The 20874-nt window shown below is 49.3% G+C and overlaps 1 protein-coding gene across 2 annotated transcripts; it reads left to right on the top strand.

The window, feature by feature from the left end:
* Window positions 1–746: 746 nt before the first annotated feature.
* On the top strand, window positions 747–19227 carry ETS2 (ETS proto-oncogene 2, transcription factor). Of its 2 annotated transcripts, none has more exons than XM_055313462.1 (10): window positions 747–1012; window positions 5420–5491; window positions 7936–8047; window positions 9574–9693; window positions 10028–10228; window positions 11818–11901; window positions 12981–13202; window positions 13859–14122; window positions 15986–16104; window positions 16945–19227. In XM_055313462.1, the coding sequence occupies exons 2-10, from the start codon at window positions 5420–5422 to the stop codon at window positions 17158–17160; spliced, it is 1410 nt and encodes a 469-aa protein (XP_055169437.1). In that variant the 5' UTR covers window positions 747–1012; the 3' UTR covers window positions 17161–19227. The 2 variants fall into 2 exon arrangements, with proteins under 2 accessions (XP_055169437.1, XP_055169436.1); XM_055313461.1 differs by lacking the exon at window positions 747–1012 and adding an exon at window positions 1787–2544.
* Window positions 19228–20874: the final 1647 nt, after the last annotated feature.

A 20874-nucleotide genomic window follows, 5' to 3' on the forward strand; every position in this document is an offset into this window, starting at 1 on the left:
AGGCCCCGTTTCCTGACACTTAACGTGGGGGACGGGATCGCTCTGGAGAACGACGAGCATCCCCGGCGGCTGAGCGGAGCTCGGTTTCCATGCAGGCGCCGCTCAACTCTAGGGGGCGCCCCTCACACGAAGCCGGGGCCGGGGGCGTCCCGGAGCGGCGCGGGCTCTGCGGCCCAGCCGAGGGCCTCGATTCGGACCTTTTGGCATCGCAGACGCATTTTGGAGACTTCGTGGTAGAATGAGAAATCGCGAGGCCAGGAGGAGATCCAGGAGCCGGGCCGGAGGGAGCCCCTTGTTACCCAAGCCCCGCGGCCACTCGGCGCCCCCACCCCGCTCCTGCCCGGGTCCGGGGGCGCCTTTGGGGTGAAGGCCTCGGGACGGGGGGGGGGACCGAACCCTCCGAGGGGAGGCCCCGCGGTCCCAGAGCCGCAGGCAAGGGCTGCAGCCAGGTGACAGCGGGCGCCCCGCGCCCCGGCAGGAGGGAGCCGGCCCCGCCCCGCGCCCCTCCCCTCGCCCCTCCCCTCGCGTCCTCACCCCTCCGCGCCGCTGCCCGCCCTCCTCCTCCTCCTCCTCCTCCTCCTCCTCCTCCGTCCCTCCACTCCTCTCCCCTCCCGCCGCCCTTCCTCCTCCCTCCTCTCCCTCCTTCCTCCCCCCCCCCGCGCTCTCTCCTCCTCCCGTCTCCTCCCCTCCCCCTCGCCTCTCCTCCCCTCCCCTCTGTCGTCTCTCCTCCCTCCTCTCTCCTCCCCCGGCCCTGAAGAGCGCGCCGCGGAGGGGACCGGCCGGTTACTTCCTCCGGTGGCGGCACGGAGCGCGGTGCGGCCCGGTCCTCCAGCCCCGGAGCCGCCCGCCTCGCCCGACCAGCGTCCCCGGCTCCCGACCCCCGACCCCCGCCCCCCGCCGGGTGCCCGCGCCCCGCGCCCGGACCCCCCCCCGCCCCGCCGCCCTCGCTCGCGTCCGACGCGCCCCGCGGAGCCCGGCCCCGAGAGCCGCCGGCCCTGCCCGAAGCGGCGCGGTAAGAGCTGGGCCCCGGGGGGGGGGGGGGCGGGAGGGCGCCCTCGGCGCGGCTCCTCTCCCGGGGACCCAGACCCCCGGGCGGCGGACGTGGGCAGCCCCGAGGTCCGGATCCCGGGGCACAGCCGGGGTCGCGGCGGGGCGGCGACTGCTCGTCCGGGGGCCCGGCTCGGAGGCGGGAGGTTGGGGGGCGGGGGTCCGGGCGGTGATGCGCTGGGGGGGGGGTCCGGGCGGTGATGCGCTGGGGGGGGTCCGGGCGGTGATGCGCTGGGGGGGGGTCCGGGCGGTGATGCTGGGGGGGGGTCCGGGCGGTGATGCTGGGGGGGGGCCGGGCGGTGATGCTGGGGGGGGGTCCGGGCGGTGATGCGCGGGAGGGGGGCGGGGGATGCCCGGGCGGTGATGCGCGGGGGGACCCGGCGGTGATGCGCGGGGTGGGGGTGGGGGTCCGGGCGGTGATGCGCGGAGCCGGCCGCGAACTTGGGCCGCGGCCCCGGGTGGCCGAGGGGACCGGCGGGGCGCGCCCGCCTGTTCCACTCGCTTTTGTTTCTAAAAGGCAATGCGGGTTTGGGGGGGCTCCATCCAGAGGGCGCCCCGCGCTGATTCCGCGGAGGGGCCCCCGCGCGCCCGGCTTTGCGGTGACTTACCGGAGCGCGCGGGCCGCGCAGGGTGCGGGCGGGGCGGGGCGGGGCGGGGGGGCGCCTGGAGCACCTGGAGCACCTGGAACACCTGGAGGCTGCGGCTCCCCCGCAACGTGCCAGGTCCCCGGTCACCTGCTCGGCCACCCCGGGCCCTGGCGGGGGGAGGGGGGCGGCGGGCGAAGGCGAGACCCCCCAGGGCGCCCCGGGGCTCCTGGATGGGGGCGCTGGGGCCGCGAGTCGAGCGTGGGAGCCTGTCGGAAATGCGGGTGTGGGTGCGCGGAGCTGCCTTTATTCTCGCCTTCTTAAAGGATTTTGAATGAAAGGTTAACGTTTGCACGTCTGTGGGTTTTTTGGTTTGGGTTTGATTTTCGGTTTTTTTTGGGGGGGTGGTTTGTGCGTGTGTGCGTGTGTGTTTAAGCACAGGAGACTCAAGATATGGGCCTCTCCATTCAGTTGCAGGGTAGCTTGAACTGGTAGAGACGAGCTACTTATTTAGAAAGTAAAGAAGTGAGCAGTCCCCTTTGGAGATAGAGGTGATTCATTTTAATTCACCAGCAGGAGATTGTGCTGGTCCTGGATAATGGAAGTGCCTGTGCGCTGTCTGTCCACACCACCCCCAATCGCGGAGATAAATCTCCAAGTTAAGGTTTATTAAAATTCTGAGTGATATCACAGTACAGTGAATGTTAGCACTGTGGGCCCTGCAGGGAAATATTCACTCATTTCTGAGGTTAGTCATTGCTCTCTCTAAACTGATAAACTTTCCAAAGAAGAGCAAACCAACCTTCCAAAGGTAGCAAATGGCTTCGTTTTTTGGCTTTTGTTTTTCAGATTTACCCAACTCTAAACCTGAGCTCTGATCGCTCACATAAATGATCACTCCCTTGCAGGAAAGGTACTGTTGTTAGGCAAGTTCTCTTTGTTTTAAAATTTTACTGTTCCCAGCTCACACATTTCTGCCATGTTTTCTTTCCTTTTTTTGTTGTTGTTCAAAAGCAGCAATCTGTAGAGCAACCCGCGAGGACTTGAATTTAAAATTAATTTGGGTAGAGAAACTTGACCTGTCTGCCACCTTAACAAGCTTTGTTGAGTAAAATAAGTGAACTTCAATTTCGTTAGTTATGTGTCTGCCTGAAACCATTGGAGGAGCACTTTGATTCCACATGGTTTTTACAAAACAAATTAAAAGCTGGACAACAAGAGAATTCTATTCTGCGGCTAGTAATTAGAGCTCTTTATGTGGGAGTGGTAGACTGCCTTTTCTCCTGCTATTTGTACCCAAAAAACCAGGCAAGCTTTATCCAGTACCTTCCATACCAATTCGCTCAGTCCATTTCTTTGAGGCTGAAAAAAAATGCCCAATAAAGTCAGCAAGGTTTTCTGCAAACCAGACTTAGAAAAAGAGCTGGCCTAGTGGGCTCAGGAGGGACCACTGGTAGCTGTTAAGATGTCTTTATCATTTGGGTCTTCTATTTAGGGTTTGTTGATTTAATCAGCAGGTAACAGGATTTAGTTCGTAAAGCTCAGAGTTAGGAAGCACGTCCCATGGTTCAAGAGTAGAGAGCAGGGCCGTGGTCTAAGAATGTTTGTATGCACTCTCTCCACTCTGTAGTGATATGGTGGGAGAAGACCCATGCCTCATCCTCCCGTTACTCCCCATGAAGGAGATCCCCTGGGATTGATCTGCACTGTGCCTCCCTTAGTAGCTCTGCAGGAGCTGTGTGATCCTGGGCAAGTCATGAGAGGTCTCTGGGCCTCCATTGCCCGGTAAGAGGCAACATCGCCGAAAAATGTTACACCTGTGTCTCAGAAAAGTCAGGAAGATTCAGTGAAGTGGGAATGTGGGGTCGCCCAGCTTGGGCTTAGCTCTTGTCAGGAGGACTCTGTCCCACTGGGATCATTAGTAGTGAATATTGGTTCCTGAGTGCATGTGGATGGCATGATCCACCGAGTGGAGATTCTGAGCCAGGGTGGCCACTTTGGAAGCAGGACAACCCTTTCTCTACTCCCATCTCGCCCCATAGGACTATTAATTTATTTTCAGTGTTTTCCAGCCTCCATTGTCCACCATGATAATTACTCGTACTCTGAGGGTTTTAACAACCTTCCCCAGCGCCTCTTGCTTGCTCTGCGGCGTAGACTCTCCTCCCACGCTGCCTCTCTAGCCAGGGGTGTGTGTGTGTGTGTGTGTGTGTGTGTGTGTGTGTGTGTAGTAGTAGTAGTAGTTGGGAGGTCTGGTTTAGCCATAACGTTGATCATAAAGAGAAAACAAAGTACAAACTCGAAGTAGTCACGGGGAAATGGCCTACTTGCCACCTCCAGTAAGCGCTGTCAATTGCACAATGTTTTAATTGCTCGAAATTTCTGGTTGTAACAGGTGGCAGCACCCAGGGGAGATCATGGGGCAGGACAATTAGAGGGACCCTGTAAAGCTTCCTCTAGACCTTCATTCAGTTCCAAAGCCAGGAAGCTGGAGCTGGGGGGTGGGGGACACGGGGCGAGGCTTGCCCCATGGGGTAAAGGTTACTATTATTGATGCTAACCCAGCCCCTTCGAAAAATGAGTTTTAGTTTTAGTTGCTCTATATTTTTATATGCCACTCTGGTGGCGTTATCTTGGTACCTTTCTTCCTTATTAATATAGAACTTACCCAGCCAGCCACATGTTAGGGCTCCAAGTTAAGTTTTCAGCGTACGGCACTGTCCACTTGCAAGCCACAGAAGTAACTATAAAATTTCCAAGAGCCCATTAGATATGGTAAAGTAAGTGCAGTTAATTGCAATATATTTCAATTAACTGAATACATTCAGAATATTACATTAACATGCAGTAAATAGAAAGTCTCGTTACTGAGATACTTTTTTTCTACCAAATCTTTGAAATCTTGTGGCTTTTACATGCGCAGCTCCTCTCAGCCCATCCTAGCCGTGGGCCCAGCCACAGGAGGCTGGTGGCTACCACGCTGGTCAGCTCAGGTCTGTGTAGTATAGGCCTATACTGAGCAAGTGAGACCGATCCATGATCGGCATTACTTCCCCCTCGAGGAGACGCACAGCTGAGCAACACACACGTCGGACACATCTGGAGTGTGTGCAGTGAACACAGGAGGATCTGGGACAATGCAGGGGGTTTGGTCTGAAGCAGTGGTTCTGGGAACCTTTTATGTCCTTCCTGGGAATGTTTCTGCACAGCTTAGGGAGGGTTTAGGGCCTCGAAGGCTCTTTCCAGCATGCTGCCCCGGAGCTGGATATCTGGATCCACCAGGAGTTCCAGGTTGAGCTGACTGCCTCCCCTCCTCGCTCTTCCCCAGCAGACGGGAGTGGCCTGTGCCTTCCTGGCTCCCGCCACCCGCACTGAGGTCCTGCGCTCTGAGCAGACCATGGACATGGCAATGAAAAGCAGCTCGGCCCACTCCTGTCATGGAAAGATGGGGTCCTCCTTGCTCAGCCCCCCTAGCCTGGCTCCCTTGGGAGGCCCTGACCAGCCAGCCAGAAAGTGACTTTATGTGTGTGCTTCATATCTAAGTGGAATTCAGTAGAGAATCAGCATGATTATTTAATTACTTGAATAGCATGCCCTTTGCAAGCTGGGCCTTTTGAGTAAGAACTGGCATTCAGTTTTGAATGACCTGTCTTGCTGTAGAACTTGACAGACTCCACCAGAATTAGGGTTGACGCAGCCAGTACTTCTTAAAAATGTGCATGCTTTGCTGCCCCCGTGACTCTTTCTTTATGTCTTTTCCTTTTTCTTTCTTTTTTTTTTTTTTAAAGATGAATGACTTTGGAATCAAGAACATGGACCAGGTGGCCCCTGTATCTAACAGTTACAGAGGGACACTCAAGGTAAGTGAGCAAGTCTTAACCGAAATGTTTTTTTAAAATATCAGAAAACTCCATCTCTGGGAGAAAAAAATAATATGCTAGGTCCTAAAAGATTGGCTCTAGCCCCAGCCTTTTAATTTACGGGCTGTGTGACTCTGGATTGTTTGCTTAATCTCTCTGGGCCTCAGTTTTCTAGTCTATAAAATGGGTCTCCTGATGCTTGTTCTACTTGTCTTCCAAGATCTGAAACCATTTAATTTGCAGATGGTGAGGCCTTTGTGGTTTTATTTCTGAGACTTCTAGCAGGTGAAAAATCCTATGATTCTCCGTAGGGCAGAGCTGGAGAAGCTGTCTCTCTACTGCTCACTCGTGAGTTTCCCCAGGGGCGAGGGGTTGGTTCTTAAAGAACTAGAAAGAAAAGAGCTGAGAGGAAGAAGACCAGCCCCACTGTGAAGGCTTCTTCCTTCAGAAGAGGCAGTGACCCCAGGGCTGCAGGCAGCCTGTCCTCACTGCCACAGAGAACCAGTGAACCAGTGTGCCTATTGGCATAAACCAAAGCACAGATGAAAGATAAAGGAACCTTTTCTGGTGCATAATAACCAAATCTCATGTAGCTTCTGTCTCAGTCCTTTTGGGAATGTTCTTGAGTAGCACAAACAGATCATTTCCCATTGGCCTTCTCCAAATGTGACAGCGAGATTTGATTGTTTTCTTAGCGTCATGTAGTAAACGGGTTTTGGAGCAGTGATTTTAGACTGGTCCCCTCCAAGCTCTTCTACTGATGTATCCCTGGTGTGTTATATTTTCCTTCGTTAAGTCCTTTTGAGGTTGTTTGTCTGGGAGAGCCCAAGGAGCCAAAAATGGGCACAGGCTCCTCTAGAGTGTCACGAAGGTCATGAAACTTCAAGCCAGTGAGTTTTCTGGTTTGATTTGGTCAGATGTTTTCAGCATGGCACAAACTGTACAAGAAATTGTGGTATTGAGTTTGTAACCACACCCCTGGAAAGAGAAATTCTTCCTTCTATAAGTTAAAAAGAACTTGATGATGCCCATGTGATTTCTGGGTTTGGAGAAGAAACAGTCGTTGCTGAAATTGATGTGTTGAAATACTCAGTGCGAATTTGTATTGTCTTTTGGCTTCCTGATTTTAAAAAAAGAACTTCCAGTCAGGAAAGGAGAGGCATTTCTTGGTCACCTGGGGAAACGCTAGTGGGAATTTAAAAAATCAATTGGCTGTTTCACCAAAATTATCCCTGAAGTTAGTTTATAAATCTGGATGTGGATTTCGAACTTGATTGTTTTTTCCCTTAAGGTTTTGGCTGTCGAGCATTATTGTCTTGGGCTTCAGTCGGGGAGGAGGAGGGGGGTGCTGGGCTTCAACATCATTGGGACATGATTGTCTTGAGTGTTTTCGGCTGAGTTCCAACTTGTGCTGGCTGCCTTCTTACGTAATGCGTCACTCATTGTTCTGCATTTCTAAGAAGAAAGCACACAAACCGATTTTATTTGTAAATGTGTTGCACATTTTTTTTAATTGATGACTCAACAGACGGGTCATGTATTACACATAACATGGGCTTTCCAGTGTATGTTGGAAAAATATACCCATCTTTTACGTTCCTCAGCAAGTCAGGCAGCGATGAATCAAGACTTCATCTGTTACTTATAAACAGGTCTTACATTTAAAGGCTATCTTTTCTTTCATAAATTTTAGATGAGATCAACACACTTGGGGCTTATCTTTCCCTGTGTCCCTGTCCACTTCGTCCCCCTAAGCTGTAAAGACTTTATCTTGAAACTTTTTTTTTTTCCTTTAGAAATCTTTCCCCTTAGTTAATGATGGGGAGCCAGGGGTCTTTTCAACACCTTTACTTTTATAAAATTAAACCGTGAGGAATGTTTTTCGGTCTTCTGAACCTTTGGAATTGGTGAGGGGAAAAAAAAAATCTAGTTTCAATTAAAGCATGCCACGGTTAAACAAAAATAAATGCTTCCACAAATAATTTATCTCACTGTTTTCCAAATCTCACTCACTCGTCTGCCTCTGCTTTAACTGCAATGAGCTAAAACTGTCCTGCTGAGGGTCTGACTCAGTTTCCCTCTGATGTGGCTGAGGGGCCGGGTGTTTGGACCAGGTGGTCTCTAAGTCCCACGCAGCACTGTTGTTCCAAACTCTGTTATTTTTAGGTTTGTTTACTTATTTTATTAATTGAAATTCATTAGGCCATTCAAAATAAATTTCCAGTCCTTCCGACTCCGTGAGGTCAATGCAATGATCCAGAGTAAAATTTGGACTGTGTAGACGTCTGATCAGAGCACTGACTGGTCAGTTCCTTTGATGGCTTTATATTTGCCAGTTTCATCAGGGTGCATAAGTAAGATCGCCCATGGACGACCCCTTTTAAAACAGGTAATTAAATGAGTTTAAAGATTAATTTCAGTTTTCTCCTCCATCTGTTTTGCAGCGCCAGCCAGCTTTTGACACCTTTGATGGATCCCTGTTTGCTATTTTCCCCTCTCTAAATGAAGAGCAAACACTGCAAGAAGTGCCGACAGGCTTGGATTCAATTTCTCATGGTAATTTGTTACTCAGACTTGACAAACTGTGCATGGTTTCCGGTAGTTCAGTTAATAAAAAGATGACAGTTGGTAAAGCGACAAAGGTTGGTGTCTTGAATCTTTGGTATGAAAAGTCGGATGGTGGCTCTGGGCCTGGGAGAAGACAGTTTTCCTTCTTTATGAGCCTGTTGGTTCTAATGTCATCTGCTGCCAGACGCACCCTGGTGAGAGCAAATGCCTTGCTGGTAGCAAACTGCAGGGGAGCCCCTGAGATTTTCAGTGGGATGTTTTCATCACTGTAGCAAGCCGGGCTCCATCTCCCAGGGGGACCTGCAAAGCAGACCATTAAAGTGCACTCCAGCTTCTCATTCTGGGGTCTTATCATCTGTTAGATCATCCCCCCCCCCTGGAGTTTTGGGGCAACAAATTATACTTGCTAATATTTGCCCATCTGCATTTACTTTTGTAGGTTTTTTTTTTTTTTTAAGATTTTGTTTGTTTATTTATTCATGAGAGAGACAGAGGCAAGAGACACAGGCGGAGGGAGAAGCAGGCTCCCTGCAGGGAGCTTGATGTGGGATCAAGCGCCCTGGGATCACACCTGAGCCAAATGCAGATGCTCAACCACTGAGCCACCCAGGCGGGTGTCCTACGTCTGTAGTTCTTAATGTTGTTGTTTATTATTTTTTAAAGGGATAGCAGTCAGATAATGCCTGCACAATTACTGTGATAGTGTTATTACTTGGAAACATTCCAGAGATTACTTTGTCATACGAAGTAGGTGCTAGAAGATATAGCCCCGAAAACTAATTAAAACACATGCTTGCATAAGCATGCCATCACGTGCCAGTCATTTATCATTCTTGAAATTGCTGAGCGAATCCAGAGAAGATTGTTTTTCATTAAAAATTGCAGGTGTGGGGATCCCTGGGTGGCTCAGCGGTTTAGCGCCTGCCTTTGGCCCAGGGTGTGATCCTGGAGTCCGGGAATCGAGTCCCACGTTGGGCTCCCTGCATGGAGCCTGCATCTCCCTCCCTCTGTCTCTGCCTCTCTCTCTGTGTGCCTCTCATGAATAAATAATCTAAAAATAATAATAATTCCCTTTCCTTAAAAAAAAAAAATTGCAGGTGTGTCAGAAGTCCCTTTGCCCGCTGCTTAGTGTAATGGAAGTCACTTAGGGTGCATTTGCATCCCTTAAAACTTTTGACCAAAACCACGTACTTTCTTTCGTTGTCTAAAGATGTTAAAGGAGATTTAGATAGAAATTTCAGCTAAGGGGGATTGTTTTATGAAGTTCTGCAAAATGATTTGCAAAATAAAATAAAGCTTGAGTTTTATTTTAGATGTTTTTTTAAGACAATAATATTTTTTTCACTTCCTGTCCCCTCCTTCAAATTTTTGTTAATATTTATACTCCTTTAAGGAATTACGTCAAGGTTTGAGACTGCAGTTGTTCTTGCTGAGAACTAAGATTTCTCCCCTAAATTCTCTATCTGGTATTCCCAGCTTGAAGTCCTCATGTCCCCATGGGTTTCTTTTTCTAGACTCAACCAACTGTGAATTGCCTCTGTTAACTCCGTGCAGCAAGGCTGTAATGAGTCAAGCCTTAAAAGCTACCTTCAGCGGCTTCAAGAAGGAGCAGCGCCGCCTTGGCATCCCAAAGAGTAAGTGCCAGTTTTTCGAGTCCTTTCTCTGAGTCTATGTTGTACTAGAACAACAACTCTTACCACAGTTGCTTGAGATGACTTTTTTTTTTCAGCTTTGTTTAGGGCATCTTGCAGGGTGGCAGGGATGCGGTTAATCTGAGCCACTTTTTATTCTGACCCAGTTAACCGAATGCTTAATTCATCACGATTAGTGTCTTAGAATTTAGCTGGGTGGCTTGCTCCGTGGGTGGGTCTCTGGTACGCATCTGGATCAGGAGTGATTCTGGTCTCCTTGTCTCCCTCCACATTTTCTCCCTGTGTGTGTTCTGACTTTTTCTTCCCTCCCCTGCAGACCCCTGGCTGTGGACCGAGCAGCAGGTGTGCCAGTGGCTTCTCTGGGCCACCAACGAGTTCAGCCTGGTGAACGTGAACCTCCAGAGGTTCGGCATGAACGGCCAGGTGTTGTGTAACCTGGGCAAGGAGCGTTTTCTGGAGCTGGCACCTGATTTTGTGGGCGACATTCTCTGGGAGCATCTGGAGCAGATGATCAAAGGTTCAGCTGAGTGACTGACGGGGCTCCTCCCCCTTGGGGAAAGCCATGGTGGGGGAAGGGCGATGGGGGGAATCAGTGCTCTGTGATCGTGCAGTCAGGGTTTCAAATAATGTAGAGTAAATTGCTTGAAAATGCCACCAGAGTGAGTCAAATATGTGGCAGTGATTATGGGTTTTTAATCCACAGAAGTGTGTGTGTGTGTATGTGTGTGTGTGTGTGTGTGTGTGTGTGTGTGTAGCATCAAGTATAGCCACAAGGCAGTAACCTTAGTCACTCACTTGTTGACGGTGGTCAGATGGCATGTGTCAGAGGAGTGCGTGTTGGCTCAGATATGGAGGCCAGCAAGAAGTCATCCCGTGTTTTGTGGCTCACCTTATCGAACCCAGAGAAGTAAGTCAGCCTCAATGAAAGGGAGCCTTTATTCAAACTCCGTGAATTAAAAAAAAAAAAAAAAAACAAACTCTGTGAATTTTACAGTAAATTTTCCTGAGACCAAAAGGAATCTGACAACACGAATTTCTTTGGGTTTCAGGTATTTAAACAAACGCAGAAGTAATTGACACATATTTATACACTGACACATTATACAGAAACTGGCCGCGGAACAAAAGCACTCTCATCGTATAGAAAGTCTAGGTGTAAGCCTTAAGAGAGTGTCGACAGCAATGTTAAAAATACATCCAGTTAAAAAGAAAAAAATAATTTTTAGTGAGGGACTAGGTTGAAAATATAAGACAGTTAGTGCATTGGTGGAGTTCAGGGCCGTAGTGCTTGTTCACTTGATTTTAAACCCCGAGTTTCAACACTTTTACAGACTCAGAATCTTTAAAAGACCTGAGAAGGCTTCAGTCCCCTTCTCTTTTCAGCTGTGGCTTTTGGGGCCCACGGAAACTTATTTTTGGAGACTCCCAAATTCTCCCTGAACTTGGACAAGTCTGATTTGACAAGTTTCTGATGGGTCTGTTCACTGGCAGGTTGGGCCCGTTTTGCCATTACTCTGGGCGTAGGTCTGTGGACCAGGATGTGTGGGTGTGTGTGGTTCCGTGTGTTTGTGGGAAGTCAGCACACACAGAAAATGCTAATAATTTTTCCATTTCCAAGGTCTGGGGCACTGTGGTCCCCCCTTGATAGCCCCACAGCTCTGTAGGGTTTGAAGCCACAAACCCTTGTATCTGGCAGGAACTGGATCTGCTTTACTAACCCCCTGTACTCCCAGCCCCTGGGACAGGTGGCGCTTCATAAATATTTAACTACCTATTGATGGCATGGATGAATTAAATTCACACTCTAGATATTTAAGATTATGCAGTAGAACATTTCACGTGGCCAGTGACAGCATTCATTTTGGAAAACGTCCTCTGGCTATTAAAAATTCATTGCCGTCTCTAGTTTTTGAAAAAGACCAAATTAAAAAAAAAAAACAAAACAGACCGAATGACACCGAATACCATCAGCTTAAATGTGAAGCGTAAATGCATTCAGGTTTTCTAAAATAACCAGACAGCAGTCATTTAGAAATACACTTTTTTTTTTCTGTGTGTAGTTTTAACCTTGATTTGTAATCCTACCTCTCCCGTCTGTTTTTTCAGAAAACCAAGAAAAGACAGAAGATCAGTATGAAGAAAATTCACACCTCAACTCAGTCCCTCACTGGATTAATAGCAATTCACTAGGTCAGTCCAATCAGTTCTGCCCTGAAGACCTTGCTTTTAGCTTTTCCTATTAAATTTGGGCTCCTAACTGCCTCCCCCAAATAAATAAAATAAAAATAAATTTGGACTCCCTAGCAGAAGGTCTGAAGGCACGGTCTAGGCCTGTGCTGTCCCGTGGGGTGGCCACACGTGGCTGCTGAGCTGCTGGAAATGCAGCTGGTCCACACCGAGACGTGGGATAAGAATACAATGGCTCTGAAAGGCTCAGTGGAACGAAGAATGTAAAATGCCTCCTTAATAATTTTTAAGAGATTGATTACATGTAAAATGATCATTGGTGACACTGAGTCAGGTAAAATATTAAAATATTATAATTAATTTTCACCTGTTTCTCTCTACCTTGTTCCTATGGCTATTAGGAAATTTAACATGGCCTACGTGGCTGGCATTGTCTTTGCACTGGCCAGTGCTCTCTAAGGCAGTTCCCGGAGCACGGGGCGGAGCGAAGTGAGCATCTGATGGCTGTGGTCAGAGCTCGAGGAATAGATAAGAGGTGCCAGGCACAGGAAGCATGTAGAAAGCAATTCTAAATTTGCTCTGATCTTTGGAGCTTAAAGAAGTGGCCTGGAATTCGGGCCTTCTGGTCACTGACACTGATGAGTGTAGGCTCTGGGCGGCCCCCCTCGCCAGCAGAGGGAGGGGATGTTCCCCTACAAGTCACATACTGGGTAGCAGATCACTCAGGCTCTCCGAGCCTCACTTCCCCTGGAAGTGAAAGAGCCTCTGCCATCCTGAGAGTCACATAAAGCGTTTGATGCACTAGAGCCGGAGAAATGTTAACCTCAAGAAATGTTAACCTCACGTCTTGGTCCAGAGGCAGCAGGCGCGTTGGGGAAGGGCTTGTGGGCTGACAGCATGAATGGCCTGAGAAGGGGAGCTAGGAGAGGAGCCGCCTGCCGAAGCCTCCTTTCCACCATGGTCTCGGGGCGGGTTAGACCCTACAGAACCGGTCGCGTTTGATTCAGTTCAAGGGCATGGAGGGTCTCCGGTGACCCTGTCACTCCACCTAATAGCTCTGCCTTCCGACTGTCCCATCCCAGGCTTTGGTGTGGAACAAGCAACGTATGGGGTGCAGACGCAGAATTACCCTAAAGGCGGCCTCCTGGACGTGTGTGCACCCTCGGCAGCACCCGGCGCGCTCGGCTCTGAGCAGGAGTTCCAGATGCTCTCCAAGTCCCGGCTCAGCACCGTCAGCGTCAACTACTGCCCGGTCGGCCAGGACTTCGCGAGCGGCAACTTGAACGTGCTCACTGGCGGTTCTGGTAAGTGCGATCCCCGTGTGCCGAGGGCTCCGCAGTGTCACCACCGCGGGTGACAGGCTTGCTCAGCACACATCGACTCCCTCCGGGTCGCAGGCTCCGGGCCCGACTGTACGGGTATGGAGTAAACGATACATGGCCCCTGCTCACGGCTGGATCCCTCCACCCAGTGGGATATTTGGGGAGACCATGCAGAAATAGGACATTCCTGCAGTCAGAAGCATCCCCCTGCCCCCCAACCAAGAGGCAACCACTGGCTTGATTTTTGTCATTATAGGTTAGTTTTTCCTGTCCTGGAGCTTGATAGAAATGGAACCATAGCATTATGCTTTCTTTCGTGTTTGTCGTTTGCTCGTTATGCCTGAGACCCGCCACGCCGTTGGATGGGGCAGGCGGGCTTTCTTTTTTCATTGCTGTATAATATTCCATTCCGTGAGGTGCACTTGCTGCCACTGGTAGAGGATGTGGTTGTATAGGGCGTATAAGGGACAAGTGCCCTTGAGAAGTCCGGGGCTCTGCACCAGCAGGCTGTCGGTGGGGTGGGGTGGGGGTGGCTGGCGTGAACCCCAGACCGGCCCGCAGGCCCTCACCATTCGGGAGCACTGGACAGTCTGCCGTCCCCGAGGGCTCAAGCCTTGGTGCCCGGTTGTCTTTGCCAGGGAAGCCCCGGGACCGCGACTCCCCTGAGAACGGCACGGACAGCTTCGAGAGCTCGGACTCCCTGCTGCAGTCCTGGAACAGCCAGTCGTCGCTGCTTGACGTGCAGCGAGTGCCGTCCTTCGAGAGCTTCGAGGATGACTGCAGCCAATCCCTGTGCCTCAATAAGCCGACCATGTCCTTCAAGGACTACATCCAGGAGAGGAGCGACCCGGTGGAGCAGGGCAAACCGGTTATACCTGCGGCAGTGCTGGCCGGCTTCACAGGTGAGTGTGTCACCTGGGCTGTCCCCGCCTCCTCCCCTGGGCCCCCGCCGTGTTCCGCCGAGGTGTTTCTGGTTGGCGCACATTGCATCTGCGTCGCACATTTCGTGCGTGGCTGTCGTCCCAGATCAGGCAGGCTGTGTCCCTGAATTTTGCAGAGGCCAAGCTCTCAGGAGCTGTTGTGCACAGGGCTCAGCGGCATGGATGACGTCCACGGGCCGCTCCGTCACCTGGGCTGTGCTCGGCCAGCCTGTAGAGGAGGGGACAGCGGCCGTGCAGGGGACACGGGCCTCTGGAGGCTTCGGCTCTGACTCACCCACTCCAGGAATCCCGAAGAATGTAAACTGGCCCAGGGAGGGACGTCCGAGCCAGCCTCAAATAACACAGGGACTGTTTACCTTTGCTTTTGCTGCTAAAATCCATCTTATTTTTAAGATTTGGGTGAGAGCTATTTTCGGCAAGGGACAAATATTAAGGCTGCTTTTAGAACCAAATATTTCCAGTACTTTAGCAAAAATACCAAGATTTTTTTTTTTAAATTGCTTCATGGGTCCTTAAATGTGTTTTTTTTTTTCATATTTTGACCATATGGAGCGACTAGATTTAAAAAAGTGCCTACTTAAAATAGTAGGTTAAACTAAGAATACAGAAGCATCCATTTTTTCCCTTTTCTGTCATTCCAAACATGTACGGGAGTGGGCTTGATAAGAAAATAAACAGCTGTAGCGTTGAGGTCTTTCTCTTTTCTTTTTTTTTATTTATTCAATGAATGCATTTATTTATTTTGAGAGAGAGAGAGAAGTGTGCAGGCATACACCAGTGGGAGGTGGGGAGCAAAGGGGCAGAAGGAGAGAGGGAATCCTAAGCAGAATTCCTCTCTGGGCGGGGATCTCGGCACAGGGCTCGATCTCACAACCCTGAGATCATGACCTGAGCCAAAATCCGGAGTCGGGCGCTCAGCTGACTGAGCCACCCAGGTGCCCCTTGGTGTTTTTCACTTTAATATTAGTTACCACTTGTTGACTCTCAGCTTTATGTGGTTAATGAGGCATATATATGGTTGGTTGTCCTTGGGACGTGTCCAGCGCAGGTGGGGGTATTAACCTGTTTTACAGATGGGACAGTTGGCTCAGGGTAGATCGTGCTCCATGGTCACACCAGTAACCCAGTTACCTCTGGTCCCGGAACTCCCGTCCTTGGTGCTTTAGAGCCTTCTTGCTGGTGGCCATTGGGTCTTGAGGAAGAGCTGTTTGATGAGTGTGTGGTCTGGGGCAAGGCACCTTGCCTCTGAGCTGTGCCTCATCTTTAAAATAGTTACAGCAATGCTCTCGTCACAAGTTGGTGGTTCTAAATATTAATCCACAAAGAGTATATGAGAAGCAAAGCATACCTCACAGAGCCGGTGAGGCCATGGAGACAACCCCAGATGTCCAAGCAGCCGTTGAGTAAACTGAGTCTTGGATTAAGCAATTTACCCACCGTCACTGGGCAGGAAGGCTGCAGCCTAGGATTCCAGGGACGTGCCTCATTCTGTGGTGAAATGCCCCTTTAGCCTGTCCTGCTGGGTGGTTCTAGAAATGAACCCTGAAACTTACGACATAAGGAACAATTAAAAAGCATGAGGATTTTTTTTTTTTTTAAGATTTTATTTTTGGGCAGCCCTGGTGGCTCAGCAGTTGAGCACCTGCCTTGGGCTCAGGTCGTGATCCTGGGGTCCTGGGATCGAGTCCCACATCGGGCTCCCTGCTTCTCCCTCTGCCTGTGTCTCTACCTCTGTGTGTGTGACTCTCATGAATAAGTAAACAAAATATTTTATTAAAAAAAAATTAAAAAAACTGTATAACACATCCCCCCTCCTCCCCCCAGGAAGCGGACCTATTCAGCTGTGGCAGTTTCTCCTGGAATTACTCTCGGACAAATCCTGCCAGCCGTTCATCAGCTGGACCGGGGACGGATGGGAGTTCAAGCTCGCCGACCCTGATGAGGTACGGCCAGAGCCTGGGAAGTCAGTCTCGGTGCTTTAAAACCTGATTTCATCACTTTGGGCTCATAAATTCAATTCTCTGGGCACAAGGCAGGGTTCACCACTACAGCTGGGTCTAGTGTTCTGTGGGTGAACACACGGGCACCAGGTGGGCATCTGTGAGTTGCTTTCTCGTCTGATAAAAAGGCACAAGTGGTAAACTGAGGGTGTCTCCTGACCGTCCGAATATGCCGTGGGAAATTTGCTTTTTCCCACTGGTGGGGGGGGGATGAACCTCCAGCAGCCCTTGCTGGTCCTCTGGCTGGTGCAGCTCTGCCCAGCTCGGCTCAGGCCTTTGGAAGCCCTGGAGGAGAAAGCAGAGGGCAGACCCTCCAGGACGGCATTCAAGAAGCCTGTGGTCCCTGGCAGCAGCAGAGGGCAAGCTGTCGCCTCCCCGACTCCCTGGGGAAGCAGAAGCATTGAGGAATGCAGTGTCACATGGCTCTGAACCCCACCCAGCAGCTGTTGACTGTGCTGACTGGAGCCAGAAGCCGGGAGGTGGGGGGACACAGCATTTCCCTTGTGTCAGGCCCGGCTGATGGTGAACCTTGGCTCTTGGTGCACCAGCCGGCACCGTGGGTGGGGGCCCCACTCTCCCACCTGCCCCCACCTCCATCCTCAGAGAAACAGCCGAGGAACTCGGTGCCCTGCACGTGGGCTAAAACAGGCTGCACCCCTAGGTGCCGTGGTCTGGGGTGCTCAGGTTCTCTCGGGGCAGCGGGCGTGAGAAGCCCCATCGGGAGCAAGTCGTTCCCTTTCTCTTAATCGCACATTTGGACGCTTTCCACCCGTGTCCATCCAGGTGGCCCGCCGGTGGGGAAAGAGGAAAAACAAGCCCAAGATGAACTACGAGAAGCTGAGCCGCGGCTTGCGCTATTACTATGACAAGAACATCATCCACAAGACATCGGGGAAGCGCTACGTGTACCGCTTCGTGTGCGACCTCCAGAACTTGCTGGGGTTCACCCCCGAGGAACTGCATGCCATCCTGGGCGTCCAGCCGGACACGGAGGACTGAGGCGCCCCCTGCGCTGCGCCGGCAGCCCCCCGACCCACCAACTGCTCCAAGGACCCTGAAAGGCGGGATCGCACGCATCCAGGAAAGTCCCCACGAAGCAGTGGCCTTATTTCCTCGGAAACTGCGCTTTTTCACCCAAAGCAGCATGGTTTCCCACTTCTAAAGCCTGCTGACGGGAACAAACTATTTATGATGCTCTTAGAACGGCCGAGAAGGAAGCGCTGGGAAGCCGTCCTGGCTCCGAGCAGGCCGCGCGGCAGGAACCTTCAGGCCGTTGGATATTCTCCAAAGGAGCAAGCATGCCTCGGGCACACGTTTTTTGTTGTTGTTGTTGTTGTTTGTTGCCTTTTTTTTTTTTTTTTTTTTTTTGCCTTTGGCAGCCAGGGATCACAAAGGCAGAAGTGGTCTCTTTGGTTCAGCCAGGCGGAGGGCGCAGGGAGACAGTCGTGCCATTTCAGAAGTTAGTTTGTATATATGACTGTAACCCTAATAATTGTTGTCGGAATCCTCTCAGAGTCCTATTTAACGAGAACTGTATATTGTAATTTAAAATAATTCTGCAAATATATTTGAAATGAGAACGTGGACGTCCGGTGTTCACTGCGGTTTCCAAGAGCACCAGCAGCGTTTTGCAAACAGTCTGCCAGGCCAGACGAAGAAGTTGTAAAGTCTGTATTATTTACATTTGATATGCCTACAGGTATACGTCTAACAGGGTCAGTCCCTGTTTCTGTTTTGTTTTGCCCAGATTATTATCTGGCAAGGACTTTGTACATTTGGGAATTTTTATAAAAACACTTAATGTTATTATCTGGAGGCGCATCTCGCCTCTGCTTTCTCCTTAATTGTAATGTAAAAGCTATAAAGCAGTATTTTTCTTGACAAATGGCATATGTATTCCATTTCTGTGCATGCCTTTAAATCCGTTTCTACACAAAACTTATTTTATTTTTTAGTTCGACTGTGTTTCCCCAACAACTAACCTCCCCGACCAGCCATTTCCTTCCCGGGTTCCACCTCCGCGCCCCAAATTATTCTGTATGATTAAAATAAGAATGCTATTTTTGGAAATATGTGGCTCCTTTTCAGAGAGCAGGAGGGATTTATGTAGCAGCTACTTTTACTGCAGAAGTAATTCACTGGAAAAAAAAAATGTAATTTGTAAGAAAGCTTTATTTTTATCTGCGTCCTGCATAAAGTTAAACATATTGTACTGGGAGCTGAAGCCTAGGGCAGGTGGGGGGCGGGAGGGTGATCTTTACGGAGAGGTCGTGAACAAAACCCGACTTGTCCTTGCTCACCTGGCGAATTGTGGGCTGTCCGGACACGATGCTACTCCTGTATGCGCAGTACCCACAGCTCCGTGTTCTTGTTTTCGTGGGTGCAGAATGCCCAGAGGCAGAGAGAGGACAAGCAAGATGGGAAAGAGAATCCACTGGAGGATTTGATGTGAGAAAAACGTTTTGCTCACGATGGAGAATTTTCATGGTGGTTTCGAAGGAGCCCCCTGGGTGGGCGTGCATTCGGGATGCTTGGAAATGATCAAGTCATCCTGGTTTCAGAGCCAGACGGGCTTCACCTGCAATGTGGGAGGGCACTCGGAGCAGGGGCTGGTGTCCCTAGAGGAGAGGCCATCTGTGTAATAAGGCTGAGAAGCTGGGTGGCGGGGCCTGCTGAGAAGAACAACCCTGGAGCTGGGGGACCAGTCACTCAGTACCTACACGAGACCATTTCCAGGGTCTAAGCACAGGATGTTTTTCTCAAGCAGGACATGTTTATCACTGAGACATCTGTTTATAACATCAACAGACATGTGACTGGGAACATCTTGCTGCCAAAGGGAATCTTAGCCATTGGCTCATTTTATATGGGGTTGAACCACATGAAATTGCCAATATTTGACTTTTTTTATCTACAAAGTTGGCAGTTTCATGTGGTTCAACCTAATAGTTACAGAAACTAAAGCCCATTATAAACCTTTGGTGTGGTAATGAACAGACTTCAGTATAAAGATTTTGTAATCTGGCCTTTTCTTTCTCAAATAATAAAGTATTTTGTTTATATAAATGCTTCCTTGTAAGAATCCTCATTCATCCCACAACAGGGAGGAGGGGAGGTGGAGTGAGGATAGTGAACCCTGATCCACTGTCCATTTAGCCAATTTTACACACAGGTCACCTAGTAAATCATGACCAAGCTACAACCAACTGTAGCTCTTCCTGAAGGAACCCCCAAAAAGTGTTCCCTTAAATCAAAAAATTCTTTAAGAAGGGATTAGAATTTTTTTTTAAAGGGGGGGATTAGAATAGAAAGATACAGGCACCTTGTCTTTGTTGGGGGATTGGCAGAAATAACAGAAGAGTTTGTAGGGTGCTTATGTGAGGAACCCCGTTAGCATTCGAGCTTCAAGGACTTTCTTCAGGATGCCTGACATGGCTGAGCTGACTTACCAAGAGGTGAGAGTGATGGTCCTCAGAAATAGGTTCTCAAACACACTTCAGAGTCAGTCAGGATGCCAGCAAACAGGTGGGTTGTATCAGAGGTGTGCTGGAGTCCCCTCCCCACAGGCGGGTGAGAACAGGTCCCTTCCCAACTTTGTATCCATGACATATTGGTACCTTGAATGTGATGGCGTAATAAGAGTATTTATATTTAATCCATGAAAATCATCAGGCCCTATAAATCAGGCTTCCCTCAAGCCCCCTCAGGGAGCTGGTTCTTAAACATTTACTAGAATACCACTGGTCGTCAGTGTTCACCATATGAGAAATTAGAACACATTTTAGGGCTCAGTGGTTGAGCATCTGCCTTTGGCTCAGGTCATGATCCTGGGGTGCTGGGATCAGTCCCAGATCAGGCTCCCCATGCAGAGCCTGCTTCTCCCTCTGCCTATGTCTCTGCCTCTGTGTCTCTCATGATTAAATAAATAAAATAAAACACATTTTAAAATACAATTCCTTTTTAAGATAACATTAACACTTTTATGAAAAATAACTTTTTCCAAAACAGTGAGTATGTCATTGTTTGACATGTTTTCAGATTTATTTGATGTCTGGTTTAAAAGAAAGAATCTAGGTTCTTCTATTTTCTTGTGTATTTTGTCTCGTGATATATTTTGAAGGAAATCAGGCCTCACACAGCTATGTAATTGGAACAGAGGAGTATTTGGGAGATGTTTAGATATTTAGGATAATTGTGGATATTGTTTCATTCTACATCAAACCTGGCAAATGGAAGTTTTTTAAAGGTTCACTGCAGTTGGAATATGAAATCATATCAATAAAATTTCCTATGATTATAATAAATTTTATTGGTCTGTCTTGCACTTTGAATGGATCTTTTACCCATGTGGGACTTTGTAATATCACGCATTAGTCATTTAGAAAATATTGCTTCAAAATGTTGACCCACTTCAACATCCAATATCAAGTGATCACATTGTTACATTTATCACCAATTTCACCAGAAAAGTACTGGAAATCTATCAAGTTCACAGCGGCCAGTATAAATTTTCAAAAATTCAGATTTTCACTTGAAAGCTCAAATGTTATCATTGGCAACAAAGAGTCTAAGTTGTTTTCTTTGAAGTGACAGACTCATTTCATTTACTTTTGAGGACATACCTGTCAGATACCCAAGGCTGAATAAACGTGATTTGTCTGTTATTCTTGCAGATAAAAATGGTGTCCATGATAAAGTGGTTAGTTTAGCTTG

This window comes from Nyctereutes procyonoides, unplaced genomic scaffold, assembly GCF_905146905.1.
Source record: "Nyctereutes procyonoides isolate TBG_1078 unplaced genomic scaffold, NYPRO_anot_genome, whole genome shotgun sequence".
Lineage (NCBI taxonomy): Eukaryota > Metazoa > Chordata > Mammalia > Carnivora > Canidae > Nyctereutes > Nyctereutes procyonoides.

Coding starts and splice junctions, on each gene's coding strand:
- ETS2 (XM_055313462.1), top strand. CDS start 5,420: ATGAATGACTTTGGAATCAAGAACATGGACCAGGTGGCCCCTGTATCT. Junction 8,048..9,573: donor CTTGGATTCAATTTCTCATG/GTAATTTGTTAC, acceptor TTCTTTTTCTAG/ACTCAACCAACTGTGAATTG. Junction 9,694..10,027: donor CCGCCTTGGCATCCCAAAGA/GTAAGTGCCAGT, acceptor CCTCCCCTGCAG/ACCCCTGGCTGTGGACCGAG.